Source organism: Echinops telfairi, unplaced genomic scaffold (assembly GCF_000313985.2).
Source record: "Echinops telfairi isolate 266 unplaced genomic scaffold, ASM31398v2 ScPeMD7_3533;HRSCAF=4204_0, whole genome shotgun sequence".
Taxonomy (NCBI): domain Eukaryota; kingdom Metazoa; phylum Chordata; class Mammalia; order Afrosoricida; family Tenrecidae; genus Echinops; species Echinops telfairi.
The window spans coordinates 106,350,356-106,365,378 of NW_022107431.1; the positions used below are offsets into that span (position 1 = coordinate 106,350,356).

At 36.2% G+C, this 15,023-nt stretch overlaps 1 protein-coding gene across 3 annotated transcripts in view; it reads right to left on the reverse strand.

Annotated features, from left to right (window-relative positions):
- The window catches only part of ADGRB3 (adhesion G protein-coupled receptor B3), a 513,164-nt gene extending 510,094 nt beyond the window's left edge, over positions 1–3,070 (reverse strand). For 2 of the 3 annotated variants that reach the window (XM_045294359.1, XM_030886780.2), the window contains exon 1: positions 2,965–3,070. In XM_045294359.1, coding sequence (XP_045150294.1) covers positions 2,965–3,067 — 103 coding nt within the window. In that variant the 5' untranslated portion in view covers positions 3,068–3,070. The remainder of the gene's footprint in view (positions 1–2,964) is intronic. The other variant, XM_045294360.1, reaches the window with a different exon arrangement.
- Between the last annotated feature and the right edge of the window lie 11,953 nt (positions 3,071–15,023).

The following is a 15,023-nucleotide window of genomic DNA, read 5'->3' on the forward strand; positions in this document are numbered from 1 at the left end:
CTTTAAAAATGTTCATTTACTAATAGTTTTGCTTTGTTTTTCATTAGTCATATAAAATATACATTGCCTTTTATGATTTAATTTGAACTCTATTGTACTATACTGTCTCTAATGTTAGCAAATGTTTATGCTTATTTATAAAGAGGGCTAATTTCTTGGTGTGATAGAATAATACAAAGAAAAGGTTTATAATTGAGACTTAATTTTGGTAAGATTTCACTGTAGGGCACCTGCATTTACTCAAACCAACAATCTTAATACCTATAGAAAGTATAATTTCAGAAAAATGTAAAGCAGAAAACTTCTTTTACTTTCATAACTTTCTTCATTTGCAATCCACATTATTCTTAAAATTGTAGCTCTTTAGTTTTCCAGTTTTTTATAAGTAGCTTAGTAATTATCTTTGAAAATAAGGATAACACATATTTCTATTGGCTTATATTATCTCTAAGGTCCCTGGTAGCGTTGTGGAATGTGTTGGGCTCAAACCCATGAGCCATTCCATGGGAGGAAAATGAGGTTGTCTGCTCCTGGAAAGAGTTCTAGGCTCTGACCTTGTTATAGGGTCACTATGATTGGAAATGAACTTGATGGCAGTGTGTTTGGTTTCGAGTTCAGTTAATTTTTGGTTTAAGATAAAATTATGTATATATATAATTATATATTATATATATATTCGATTTAAGCACTCAAGATTTTCAGAAATTTAATTTTGATGTTCATTGTAATTTCTTAATAATTGTTAGTAATATGGGAAACTGGTTTTAAAGCTCCTTGTGACTCTATTTTATAAGTGCTTTGTCTACTTACCAAGTCATACATACACTACCATATATATTTAATTAAAATAATAACTGAAAATAATATGAAAAGAGAAAACAGTAATTTCTCCTTATGAAAGGATAATGGTCTTTGTGATTTAAAATTTTTAAATATTGTTTCAGAATATTGTGTTTGAAATCTTTCTTGTTATATGTAACTAACAGACAAATCCAAGAACAGAATTTATCTAAAAACTCATGACCAAATTTTGAAATATTTTTGCATAATATAATTTTACACACACTTGTGGAGAGTTAACACTATTTGTCTCCATTTCACTCCCACCCAATCTTAATTTTTGGGAACTGCAGGTAACCAGTGCCTGCTGTCTTCACAATGGAAGGGAGGGGATCTTCCATTCCTGCGGAAATGCTGGGAAGGGATGGTGCCTGAGGAAGGTTAAGTAGTCAATCTGTGCTTCTGTATCTATTTAGTGTCAAACACCTCCTAACAAACCTCATCAGCAATAGACACTTTGTGCTATCTGTTAAGGAGAAAAGTACATTTAGAAACATTGGAAATTTGCCTGACCCTGACAATGCACTTTTGAACTTTCCAAACAAATAATGAAGATGTAGATCTTTTCTGTTCCCTAAGTGAGATGGTACAACAAAAACAATTCAGATAAACAACTTTTCTCCACTTCTGAAGTTGCCTGAAACAAGTATCTCTTTAAAAAAGAAGAAGAAGAAGAATTGAGAAAGGGAGGAAGGATGGAAGAAAAAATAGAAAAATGTGTCCTCATTGAAGAATTTATTTTATTTTAATCATCTTTTCTGTTCTGAGAACGCTAACCTTCATCGACTTGCATCTAAAGTACTCACTTTACTACTCACCCATTAAGGTGCTCTGGTGGCGCAGAGGGCTAAGGCACCACGTTACAGTTCCAACCCACCAGCAGCTGCACAGGTGAGACTATCAGCCTTCGTACAGGTTCACAGCCTCAGACACTCTGGGGAGCAGTTCTACACTGTTTTATGGGGTCCCCATGAAGTGGGATAGACCCGATGGCAGTGGGACTCACCCATTACAATAGCATTATTTCATTAAGATCATTGGCCTTTTAAAGCTGCAGATTCAGAGGTAGCATTCTGAGTAAATAGTTTATCCTGAGAACATCTGAACTAAAGGAGGTACTGCATTCTTCCAGGGAATTTCAACAGTGATTCTGATCATATACTTTTAACTTCTGGATTCATGGTAAACAAATTGTCCAGTTTTGCAATTTATAAAGCATTCAAAGACATAGACGAAATAGCAATTTCCCCAAATAAAGGTGACAGCTGAAAATGTTCATATAAAGTTTAAGTATTTTTCATTTAAAGATGTGCCACATGCAATGTAGGTAGATGAAATTTTAGTCAATTTATTATTATTGGTCAAAAGATTTATTGCATTTCTCTATTCAAATTCTATAACTAATTGTATGAGTATAAATTTAATACATTCAGATTAAATATGTACATGTATACTAAGTATGAATGTATACTATGTTTATACATACATATATACACATACTGAAGATTTTATGAATAAACATTCACATACAGTTTAAAATTTTTACAAATCAAAACATCTTTTTGTTGCTATTTAACTATTTGGAGTATACTACATCTTACAAATAGTTTTTTCAAAGTTTTATTCGCTAGGTTTTCAATCCAGGATAATTGAACTTTTTTAATTGTTTCAACTAATTTCTATACAGTTTAATAATCAACCGATATTTATACATGAAGTATAAAATTTGAAAAATATTCAAAATATTAAATTTTGTTCAATTAGACATCATCATCTACGAACCTATTTAAGATTCTAATTCTAGAAAGTGCTATATCAATAACAGATGAAACATTTTATATTGTCTTTAAAAGTTTAATGTTTTAAGTAGTTAAGTGACATAAACAATATTAGGTAAATCCTAAATGCCCCAACCTGAAAGCAAAATAATTCCCCCTACATACTTTTTTGCACTTCTAAATTTACCACTACTGTATTTATGGACTTTAACTGGTGACCAAAATAAAAATGGTTCAAAAAAATCAGCTCCAAAAACTGACAAATGTGCAGCAAAAGATTATGAAAACATGCAGTGGTTTCATTAAATTAACAACAATAGATAGAAATATGTAACTAACGTATTACCAGTTTGTGCCATAAATTTAGCAGCATCAGCTTGTTCCTGAGGGACCCTTTTTTCATGAACAGATCGAGGTCGCTGACTTTTAATTGTATGATCTCCCATCATTCCAAATTCTAAAGACAGAATAAAGGGATATGAAAGCTTGTGTGTAGACATTTCTCACAAATTACATCACTGACTCATGCAATATGCTCCTCCACACACCTAGAGTTTATTGATGGAATTCACAATTCTTAAAACTTGCTTGGCTGATCTGTGTGGAATATCTTTAAACTCAAATCAGGAAACCTGTTAACATGTGCAAGTTCCCAAGAAACAATATTGACAGTGCATGAAATGACACATTTTTTTCAGGTCAGGTCAATAAATAGAAATATTGTACTCTTTCCTGATAAAATAAATTTTCAGAAAAAATATGACCACAGTGCTAGCTCTTGTTTTGCAAACATGGACTGCTGGCTAGTTAGCAGCTTCTTTGCTATACACTAACAACACCACAACACCACAACCAGGATGAGGAATCTGGTCTCCTAGCTTTCCTGAGGTAAACATTTACTTTATGAACGAGATTGTCCTTGGTATCACCAAAGGCTCATGAAAAACGTTGACTGCAGTAACCCTATTTCTCTTATGTCATACTCCCAAATAATTCCTCACCTCATTTCTAATCACAAGTCAAGCATATTTTTTCTCTTTTAAAGGCAAGTGGTTACTTTTAAAGGCACATCATGTGACATGGGTTCCTGTTACTTAATCCTTTGAGAGTGCAATTCCAAGTAATTGCAATATATCCTTATGCATGCATAAATATATATGGCAAATATATATATAGGAATATATAGAAGTGGGTTCCATAAAATATATTTTTAAAAATGCATACTCCTAGAATTTTGCAAAGGTGCAATTTGATTGCATTTTTACTGTCAAACAATGTAAAAACAATGTTTTTACAATGTCAAACAATCAAAGCCTAATGCACCTAATAATTGGTTAGCCTCATAGGAGTGGAGGTAGAAAAAAAAAGGAATTTCTGAAGGGCAAGATATGGTGGTGATTCTAGTTTATCAAGAAAATGATTGAATCCGTAAGACTAGGTTTGTTATGTATGATAAAAATGGCTGGGTAAATATATTTATTGGTTGAATATGGTTTATATAAAGTAATTTTCGAATGAATAGTTTAACCACCTTATTGTTTAGCCTTCCCTCACCATTTTCAAAACACTATTCTTCTGAGTTATATAACTTCAATTTCAACATTAAGCAATGTCTGCACTACTCCCACCTAATGGTTGTGTTTTCTATGGTGGAAAAAAGGCTAATGTGAGTTTATGATGATTCTGGAAAGTCCCCACATAAAATTAAGTACGGCACTTTACAAAGAATGATTTCACAGATACACCTTCTAGATACTGAACCCAAAAGAACATCCTCTGAGAAATTTAAGAAATCTAAATATGTGTTTGTTTTCAACTTCTTTAATATCCAAGGCTGGAAAAGGAAATTTTGAGAAAAGATCAGTTGGTGTTATTTTGTAAAATCTATCACTGATTTCCAAGGGCGTGAAAACTCTTCCATTCCAATATACATGTGCAATACAAGGATGAGTCAAAAAGTATTGCTACTAGGTGGTCAATACCTATAGGCACAGTTCCTAGCAAAACACGGTTAAATGTGTCTCTGAGGTCAAGGGCAGGCTGCACACAAGTTCTTTGAGTAATACGTTTGTCTTAATTTCTTAAGGTGCCTTCAATATGAGCCAATCAAAACAAAGACATCCAATGGGATCAGTTAAATTCACGGCAGAGAGGTCAGCTCAGAAGTGTATGACCACTGCTTTTGGGGAGTCCTTGAAGGGGTAGTCTTGATAGACTTTTGTAGAAACAGAATATCAGTTGGGTTCTTAAGAAGAAATTTTAAGAAAATTAAAACTTCAATGATGAGGGCAAACACCAGGCAATTTTGCCTAAGAATCTCCCCCTTCCCCAATATTACAATACACATCAGTCCTTTTCCAAGGTTATCAAGGGAAATCCTATGAAAATTTCATTGGGAAACCTGACCCTTTCCAACCTCTCCTGCCCCTTCAATCTTCACTTTGTTCCTCAAATTCAAAGATCGTTGAAAACAAACACTACGTAAGTTCCTCAAAGGTATAAAAACTGCTCTGTGATGTGGTGTAAATTGAAGAGAATCCTCCAGGAAGGTTAAAACAAAAACCAACAGCAACAACAAGAAGTCACTGCCATTGAGTCCACTCTGAATCCCAGGGACCCTATATACCATTCCCTGGGCTGCTAATCTGTACAGGAGCAGAGAGGCTTATCTTTCTCCCACGGAGAGGCGGATGGGTCTGACCACTGACCGTGAGGCTAGCCACCCAATGCTTACCCAACAGTGCAACCAGGGAAGACTTAGAGGGCTGGAAATACTGTCTCCAGGAGTGTAAAGACCTTTGTGAAGGATATGTTGAAAACAATAGCTTCATATTTTGATGCTATTGTTTAATATAATTTTTAATGATTTTGTAGCAATAATTTTACTTTGCCCTCATAAATGCTATGTAAACCCTATTTTCACCATGACAATATGAATCAAAATTGACTTGATGGCCGTGAGTTTGGTTTGTGGGGCTTGGAATAATCACTTAGTCATATGTTATTTAACAACTAAAAACAGTTTGCTTACAAAACGTATATCAAGATTCTTATGCATTAGTCAGTATTTTAAAATGTTACATATAACTATTTTTTTTCTGAATCTGGAAAAACAAAATAAATTTAGTACTAATTTTTATTAACAGTATACTTCATTAATAGTATAATATAAATTGAAGGATGCGTGTGTGGATTGCATACGTTAGGGCATTTTAGCTTGAGTATTTGTTTACATAAATAAGTTGGAGAACTCTGAATACTAAGGCACTTTTGGAAAATAAATGCCCTCCCCCGAAATTTGTCAATGCCTACAATTTATTAGTATAAAACATCATCATCTAGTACAAGAACAGTATTCCACAGAATGACAGTACACTCTTCTGCAATCTGTCTTCTAAGGGAATAGGTTCATTTGTATGGTAAATTATGAATCTGGCAAATAGTAGTCTAAGTATGCATTATTAGACATTATTACAATAAATTTAGATATATCATCTTTTTATTTTAATTATTCTCTAAAATTTAAAGTAAATAATGCACTTAGGTTCAAAAATAAGATATTAGAATTTAAGTAACACATTTAAAATTTTAGTTGGTTAAGAAATTTTAGCCGAAGTGTGATTTAAAGCTCTCAAAACTCTCTTCGATGCAAATTAAATTTCCGTATTCTCCACTGTAGTCTTCTACTTATCAATAAGTGTATATGAGAATTAGTATGGATACTTTATCATAGTACAGACTAAGATACAAAAGGCTTCAATATTTATTCACTTGGTTACATATATCTTAAAAAATCAAATGTTTCAAATGAAAATTATTATTATCTTCAAAATAATTTATCAGAAAGAGATTTAAGTGGATATACATTCAAGGCCTTGTTATAGCTTAATTCAGTGTAAGACAGAAAGCATGATAATAATTCATTTTTTCCCTTCAATGCAAAAATAACACTATGGTGGTATTAAAAAAATATTAGGCCTAATGAAAAACAGCACAATATAAATGTATTAGTAAAACACATGAACTATTATTTAACAATTGTGTTTCTAGTTAAATGATTGGTAGAAGAAAACTATAATTTTTATCAGTGTTGCTAGACATTTTAAGATTTAATATCAAATGCTGTGGTTCTATCCATACCTTGTAATAAGATATTTTCAAATATTTATGATTTTTCAAGAAGAAATTATTTTCTATATTTTTAATTAAAATATAGGCCAATTGCATTACCCCAAAATAGAAAACAATTAAAAACCAAGACCTTCGCTATTGCTTTTTTCTGTGGTAACTATGGGTTACAGTATAGCTCTAAGCACATGAATAATATAAGGTCTTCATGGGAGGCTGATTCATATTCAAACAGTTTGGAGTTTGGCAAAGATCATATATTACATTAGTTACACAATAAAAATAGCATAGCCAAATAAAAAGATGATGTGTTTTGATGAAGCAATGAAAATCAAGTAGTGATATCAAATGAAATCAAGTACAGCATCAGATTGCATATGTACACATGGTACATGGGTTATGAAAATACAGGTTATTTCCTATATGTTCATGTTGGTGGTATAAATAAAGTGGTGAGTAAATAGCATGGTCTTGTATAAAATCCAAATGATTGAAGATGACCTCCATGTTTTGGTCTATTTTCTTAGGTACCCTTTCATTGTGTTTCTCGGTAAAGAGTTCAGGCAGTCAGATGTAATTGGAGATACATGAAGAAAGATTTTCTTGAAAAGCAATTGCCTTAAATACATAGATGGCTTTATGTCTTTCTTTCCCCACCCTGGAATCTATAAGCAAATCATTAAAAAACAAATAGACCCGAAACCTGACTTTCATAGTCAATTGTCAGTTATGAAGTTTTTGTGTGGAAATCAAGAGTTATAAGGAGGAATTGAAGTCATGTAAAGCTAAGACATACACGTATTTATTTATTATTATACCATATGTTTGTCAACTAGAGATAATCAGAATACCAGATTAGTAAACACTTAATACTACAATAGATCTTGTAATGGAGTTACAAATGTCACACTCTTAAGTAACTTTTCATTGCCTATCCATGTCAATGATCCAGTCCAGGCCATAACTGCTTCTCCAGAAATTCCTCTTGTGGTCTTTGAACTAATCACTATCATGGAAATGGCTCGGCAGATGCACTTTTCTCAACTTTTCCTCCACCTGTAAGTAAAGCCCCCAATCATACTCAATGGAGTCTATTACCAAACAATCAGATGTGGCCTCTGCCTTCCTGAACTTCTATTCTGCTTTGTATCAATAATAAATTTTGATTCTAACTATTAGGTTAATTTTATCATTTCTTCTATTATACTAGATATCAAATTTCTAAGGAAATGAAAGTAGGCTTTAAGCATCTTAAAATCTCCACCTACTTTGAACGTCACTGGTATTCAATGCTTCCTGATTAATAAGTGTATTTCAGGTTAAGGATTGCTACACCAAATGAAAGCTTCGAGATGTCTAGAGTCATACCTTGGTGAACAGTGTGATGAAATAAAACTAGGCCAAGTAAAAACACTAATTCAATATGATCTGATCTTTTGAAATATCAAAGAGACTTACTTTCATAAAAAAACATAATTATACTACACTTGAGACTCACTTTTATGCTTATTAACCAAATTAAAAAAAAACAGTTGCTTTGAATTCCAACTCCTGGTGACCCCATATACTAAGTCTAGAACCACTCTGCACAGAGCTTTTATGGATGTGACATTTTGGAAGCAGATTAGCAGTTCTTTTGGGATACTTCTGGGGAGAGGGTGGGGGGTTGGAACCACAAGTAGCTGGTAAGTCGGTGAATACCTTAAATATTTGTGTCACCTGAGGATTCCACAAAGAATATCCTTAATTATAGCATTTTACTAATCTGTCTTCAAAGAAGAAATGCATATTTTAAATTCTGACGTGACACTTCGTTTTTCCTAACCTAACACAAGAGAGTATGAAACATATGGCATGCTGGCAGAAGAACGTTCCATCTTCTGCCTGCATTACAATGGCGTAGAAAAGCAAATTCTGTTAGGAAGCAAAGATATTTTCTGAAATAAGATTATTAGATTTAATGCATTTTAGATTCATAGTTAGACATGAATAAAAGTTATTAAATTTGTTCATTTATTTTTACATTTACTGGAAACAGAGTTGGCATAGTGATTTTGAATGAATGTGATTTTTTTCCCCATCTCTAGTTAGGAGATATTTAGATCATGAAAGGAAATCCAGATCATTAGTGATTCTCATCTTTCTATTTCCTGAGGTGGAGTTGTAATTTTAATATACTTTTAAAAATGATGCTGGAATAAAAAAATACTATTCTTTCAATAAGCATGTGTTTGTCAGGTACTGTGATCACGATCCACGAGGCCAGCAATTCGAAACCACCAGCTTTTCAGGGGAAGGACAGCTTCCCCTCTTACACAGTTAGCGTCTCAGACACTCCCAGGGCGGTTCTACCCACTCCTGGAGGGTCCTTGGAGTTGGCATCAACTCAATGCAGTGATTTTGTTAGATCCAACTGCTTATGAAAATATAGAGCTACTTGAGAAAAGTAATCTAATATTCATGGTGACCCTTATATGTCAGTCTTTGAGAAGCCATGGTTTTATAGAAAATTGGGATTCTATAATGATAAATTATTAGGTAAATTTAAAGGACATTCAAAATGTCTTACTTTGTATGAATAATACATTTTCATTTTACTCGTTAGATTGTTTCATCTCTCCTACTAGATTGCAAATTAATGGGAAAGAAGTATGTCTTGGGATTCTTAAAATCAATTAATTTTCTAAATAATCAAATCGGCAGGAAATCAAAAGGAGGAAGTTCAAGTCTAAAAAACTCAAAACTAAAAGCTCTATAATAAACACTTGGAAACATTTTAATATTAAAGAAAATACTATACATATTAAGAAATACTAAAGAATCAGGAAAATGTATCATTACAATATAAGTAGTAATTGTCATGATTTCATTTAAATGATTTCTAGTATATGAAATATAAGTATATGTATAAAAGTGAAAAGTCAGCAGTTCAAACCCATTAAATGTTCTTCGGGAGAAAAAATTATGTTATGTGATCGAGTAGAGCTTTACAGCCTCAAAAACCCTATTCTGAGTCCCCGTGAGGTCGAATCAACTCAATGGCAGTGGGTTTCATTTTGGTTGCTCTTGGAAAGTAATGGTTTCTTGGAAAATATTTTTTACTGGCTGGTGCTAAAAGAAATAAACGTAGAAGCAAATAAGTACTACATGCAATTCTACTGCCAATAGAAAATTTGTTGAATTTTATTTTAGTCTGAATTGTGTCCCCCAGATATTATGTGCAGCCAATCTTAAGACCTAAGCCTCTTGTTATGATCCTATTTGGGAAGGGATAGTCTTTTTGATGTTAAAGAAGCAGGGTGAATGTAGGTGTATATTGAATCAATGCTTTTTGAAATATAAAAGAGATTAAACAAGAAAATTAAAAAGGTGGTTTTCAAGACACATGAAGATCTCCAAGAAGCAGAAGATGAAGAGAAAAAAACCTTCTACGGGGGCAGCAGAGAGGGCAATACTGGCCCTCTTGACTGCTAGCATCCTGAAGTGTGAGTTTCATGGACCGACAAAAAAAGAACAATCGGTCTTGGAAGAAGTAGAGCCAAAATGCTCCCTAGAAGCCATCCTGGTGGAGTCCTTTGGAGCATCCTGTAACGGGGGCACAGTTGCTGGGTTAGGTAGAAGGGCGGCAACAGAGGGAAAGACCCTCTACCAGACGGGTTGACACCGTGGTTGCAGCGGTGACTCAAGCACAAGAAAGACTCTGAGGGCGGGCCGTGTGCTCTGCAGTCTGTGGGGTCATGACAGGCTGGAACCCACTGGACAACAACAAACTGCGAGAAAATAAATACATTTCTGTGTGTTAGGCTGGATGAACAATCTGGAGGAGAAAACAACATGTTCTGGGGGGACATGGGAGAGGGGGAGGTGAGGGGAAAGGTAGTGGTGTTAACAAACCCAGGGGCAAGGGAACAACAAGTGATCCAAATTGGTGGTGAGGAGGGTGTGGGAGGCCTGCTAGGGCATGATCAAGGGTAATGTAACCAAGAGGAATTACTGAAACCCTGGTGGGGACTGAGCATGATAGTGAGACATGAAGCAAGTCAAGGGAAATAGAGGAAAGAGCTACGAGGCAAAGGGCATCTATAGAGGTCTAAATAAAGGCATGCATATATGCAAATATATTTATATATGAGGATGGGGAAATAGATCTATGTGAATATATTTATAGGTTTAGTATTAAGATGGCAGAGGACATTGGGCCTCCACTCAAGTACTCCCTCAATGCAAGAATACTTTCTTCTATTAAATTGGCATTCTATGATGCTCACCTCCCCGACACAACCGCTGAAGACAAAGTGGATGAATAAACAAAGGTGGTGAAGAAAGCTGATAGTGCTCACCTATCAAAAGATATAGTGCCTGGGGTCTTAAAGGCTTGAAGGTAAACAAGCAGCCATCTAGCTCAGAAGCAACAATGCCAACATGGAAGAAGCACACCAGACTGTGCGATCACGAGGTGTCAAAGGGATCAGGTATCAGGCATCATCAGAACAAAAAATCTTATAGTGAATGAGCAGGGTAGTGTGTAGTGGAGACCCAAAGCCCATTTGTAGGCCACTGGACATCCCCTTACAGAAGGTTCTCGGTGAGGAGATGAGCCAGTCAGGGTGCATGCAGGGTAGCAATGATGAAACATACAACTTTCCTCTAGTTCCAAAATGCTTCCTCCTCCCCCACTATCATGATCCGAATTCTACCTTACAAATCGGGCTAGACCAGAGGATGTACACTGGTACAGATAGGAACTGGAAACACAGGGAATCCAGGACGGATGATCCCTTCAGGACCAGTGGTGCGAGTGGCGATACTGGGAGGGTAGAGAGAGGATGGCTTGGAAAGGGGGAACCGATTACAAGGATCTACATGTGACCTGCTCCCTGGGGGATGGACAAGAGAAAAGTGGGTGAAGGGAGACGTTGGACAGGGCAAGATATGACAAAATAATAATTTATAAATTATCAAGGCTTCATGAGGGAGTGGAGAGTGGGGAGGGAGGGGAAAAATGAGGAGCTGATGCCAGGGGCTTAGGTGGAGAGCAAATGTTTTGAGGATGATGAGGGCAATGAATGTACAAATGTGCTTTACACAATTGATGTATGTATGGATTGTGAGAAGAGTTGTATGAGCCCCTAATAAAATGATTTTAAAAAAAGAAGGAAAAGAGTAAAGTCACTTTGGCAAAGAGTATTTATAATATAATATAATTTGGTGATATAGTACCTCTAATCACCCCCCCAAAAAATTAAAAAGATAAACCTATCTGCTTATGGTAGATTTGTTACAGTAGCACTAAAGAACTAAGAGGACATATTGGAATTTAATTAACATCTAAGGTGCTTCACTACAACTTTTTAGAATCTTGAACAGCATAATAAAGTGTACAACGTGATAAGATTTGAACAACTCCATTGTAAATGTTCCTAACATCTCAAGGGACCGGAAACATAAGAAAGCACAAACAATTGTCTCCATAGGAAGTATTTCTAATCCATTCCTAGCTAGAACAGACGTTGGCTGTTTTGTTTTTTGTTTTCGGGGGTGTTGTTTGTCAAGATTGACCTTTTGAGGCATTCTCTGTGTGTACAAATGGAGGTGACTTCTGCTGGAACAACAGCCCCGTCTTCCAGGCTTTGCCTGGAAGCACCACAATGATCCAGGAACCCAGTCAAGTGTTTCTGAAGTGATAGGCCTCTGTCCTGACTGGTCTGGAAAATGTTTAGTTAGAAAATCCTGCATTTGAGGTGGTGGAGGGCGGGATATAAGAGGAGCTGATACCAAGGGCTTAGTGGAAGGTAAATGTTTAGGAAATAATGATGGCAACAGATGTACAAATATGCTTCATACAATTGATATATGGATAGTAATAAGAGCTGTAAGAGCCCCCAATAAAATGATCTTTTATTAATAATAATAAAAGAAAATACAGCATTTGAAATTGCCAGATGATTAGCGTTTGGTGGGCTCCAATCATTAATTATTGCTTGATTGTAAAGTGTGAAGGGGAGATGGCACAGAACGATGGTCATGAAATTGGAGAGGCGGGGTCAGGTCACAGAGAGCCTCCTAGACCTCACAAAGAAGCCTGCCTGCCTGCCTGCCATGGATCTGCAACAGACTCACTGTGGGAACTTGTAGGAGAATTGGGCAAAGCCTCCTAGTGTCCCGGGGCTGACTTTGAGAACCTGCTTTTCTCTGGGGACTTGTTCCTTTTATCCTTGGAGTTGTGAAAATTTGCCATGATGATCTTTTTTATCCATCTTACTGGGTATTCTATGTTCCACTGGATAAAAGTTCTGGTACTACTACACGGATGCGTTTTTTTGGCAAAGTGAAAACCTTCTTCTCCGGGGTCTCCCCAATGACTGTTGTGGAGGTCTCGAGTTATCCCGAGCAGAGCTCTACCTCCTTCGACCACCGGACTCTCACCACGATTCTTCTCCCAGCAGAGTTAGCCACTGATTTCTTATTAAGCGATGAGTGCAAAACACACTTTCCCCACTTCATTCTCTGAGCATTTCTCTTTGTTATTTACAGAAGCCTGTGAAATGCTTTCCTCATTACCCATTAACTCAATAATGTCAGGCCAACAGACTTTAAGCTTTCTTACTTGAATGAAATCTCCTGAAATGTCTCTTTGGAATTCCCATTCGTGACTTCTTCAGCATTTAACACCTGCACACCCTCTTCCTTTCATCACAACCTGTCATCAAATCTTCACCTCCCTTGACTCTGAAAGCTGACAGTTCTATTTTCCCTCCTCCTCTTGACTGGTTTTCTCCCTCCTTCACTGCCTCAGTCACTTTTCATTCACTCAACGTGGGTTTCTTGCCCTGTTCCACCTCAGCAAGCTCTCCCTCAGAAACCCCACCCCCCGCAGCACTCCTTGTGGTCTTTAATTTTGCAGAGACTATTCACAATGGCAAAAGGATAATGGAAAGAAAATTATAGTTTGGTGTCAAACTTATTTTTGAATAAACTTTTGACTTTCTCATGGACAAGACTCTTTAGACTGTAGTTACAAGGTTAGGAGAAATTCAAATAATCTTCAATGTAGAACTGTACATGCTATAAGGGACATAAAAATGGATTCTTCATACAATCAAGAGCTGAGGATATTCAACTAAGAAAAAGAAAACCTTAGGGATAAAAGGTAATTATCTTTGATAACTGGAAAGTTTTCATATAATAGATGGAGTAGAGATAAGTTAACTATGGTGTTTATTAGGAAAAGACTGAAAAATATCAGTCAAATCTATCCCTCGGTTCAAGATCAGCACGGGAAGTGGTCAGAGACAACTTTGTGAACGTGCTGCTGTAGTTAGGGGCCATCTCTTGGCTCTGACGCAGCAGAACCAGTTCTGCACTAGACCCACAGTCACTGTGGTTGGGTTCAGTGCTGCAGTCCTCAGGTCAGGCCAGCCTTTTGAGCTTCTTCTTTCCTCCGACCCTGAACTTCATGAGGCATGAGGCTCTTCTCCAGGAACCGATCCCTCCCTCCTGGTCACATGTATGTGGTATATAGTGCCTGTTCTTTTCAATGTTAGTCACAGTTTGCTATGATCCGTACAGTTCAACATCTGTGTATAATCAATAAAACATAGGCAAACCTCTTTCTGGTATTGTCGGCTTTCAGCCAAGACCTGGCAGTCCCTTGTTAATCTACCGCTGCAACGATTATAGCACAGCTTGACTTGTGTGCATGAGTGATGGTATTGCATGATCAATTCTGCATTCTATTGGATCATCTTTCTTCAGCATGGGCACAAATGTGGGCAGTGGTTGATCAAGTCTTCCAAGTTTCTTGACATAGACAAATGGACGCCTCAGATGTTCTCTCCGCATATTGATGTATCTCAATTGTTATTCCATTAATTCTCATGATCCAGATGAAAGGGGACATTCCTACACAAAATTATCCCTTCATTTTTCTTAGCATCTTTTGAAAGAAGGGCAGCTTGTTTAAGCTCCAACAGAGCCATGATTGGGAGAACTGTCTGCACAGGATCGCACTGTGTGCTATTTACAAACGCTGATGCGTTGGAGTTAGCTTGACAGTACCAAACAATAACAGCTATCCCGAACAGTCAAAAGTACAAGATTTACCCTGGTAATTCTGCCTGTTGTTTGTTATGGACAGTATTTTTGGACACCTATAAATAAAACTCATGTGTGTTACCATTATGTTTTATCCAGGGCTTCCAGGAGTTTTTTAGCAGGTGTGGGATCCATCCACATCAGCTCACTCTGCCATGTTGTGGGGATTTTTTCCAAATGAGC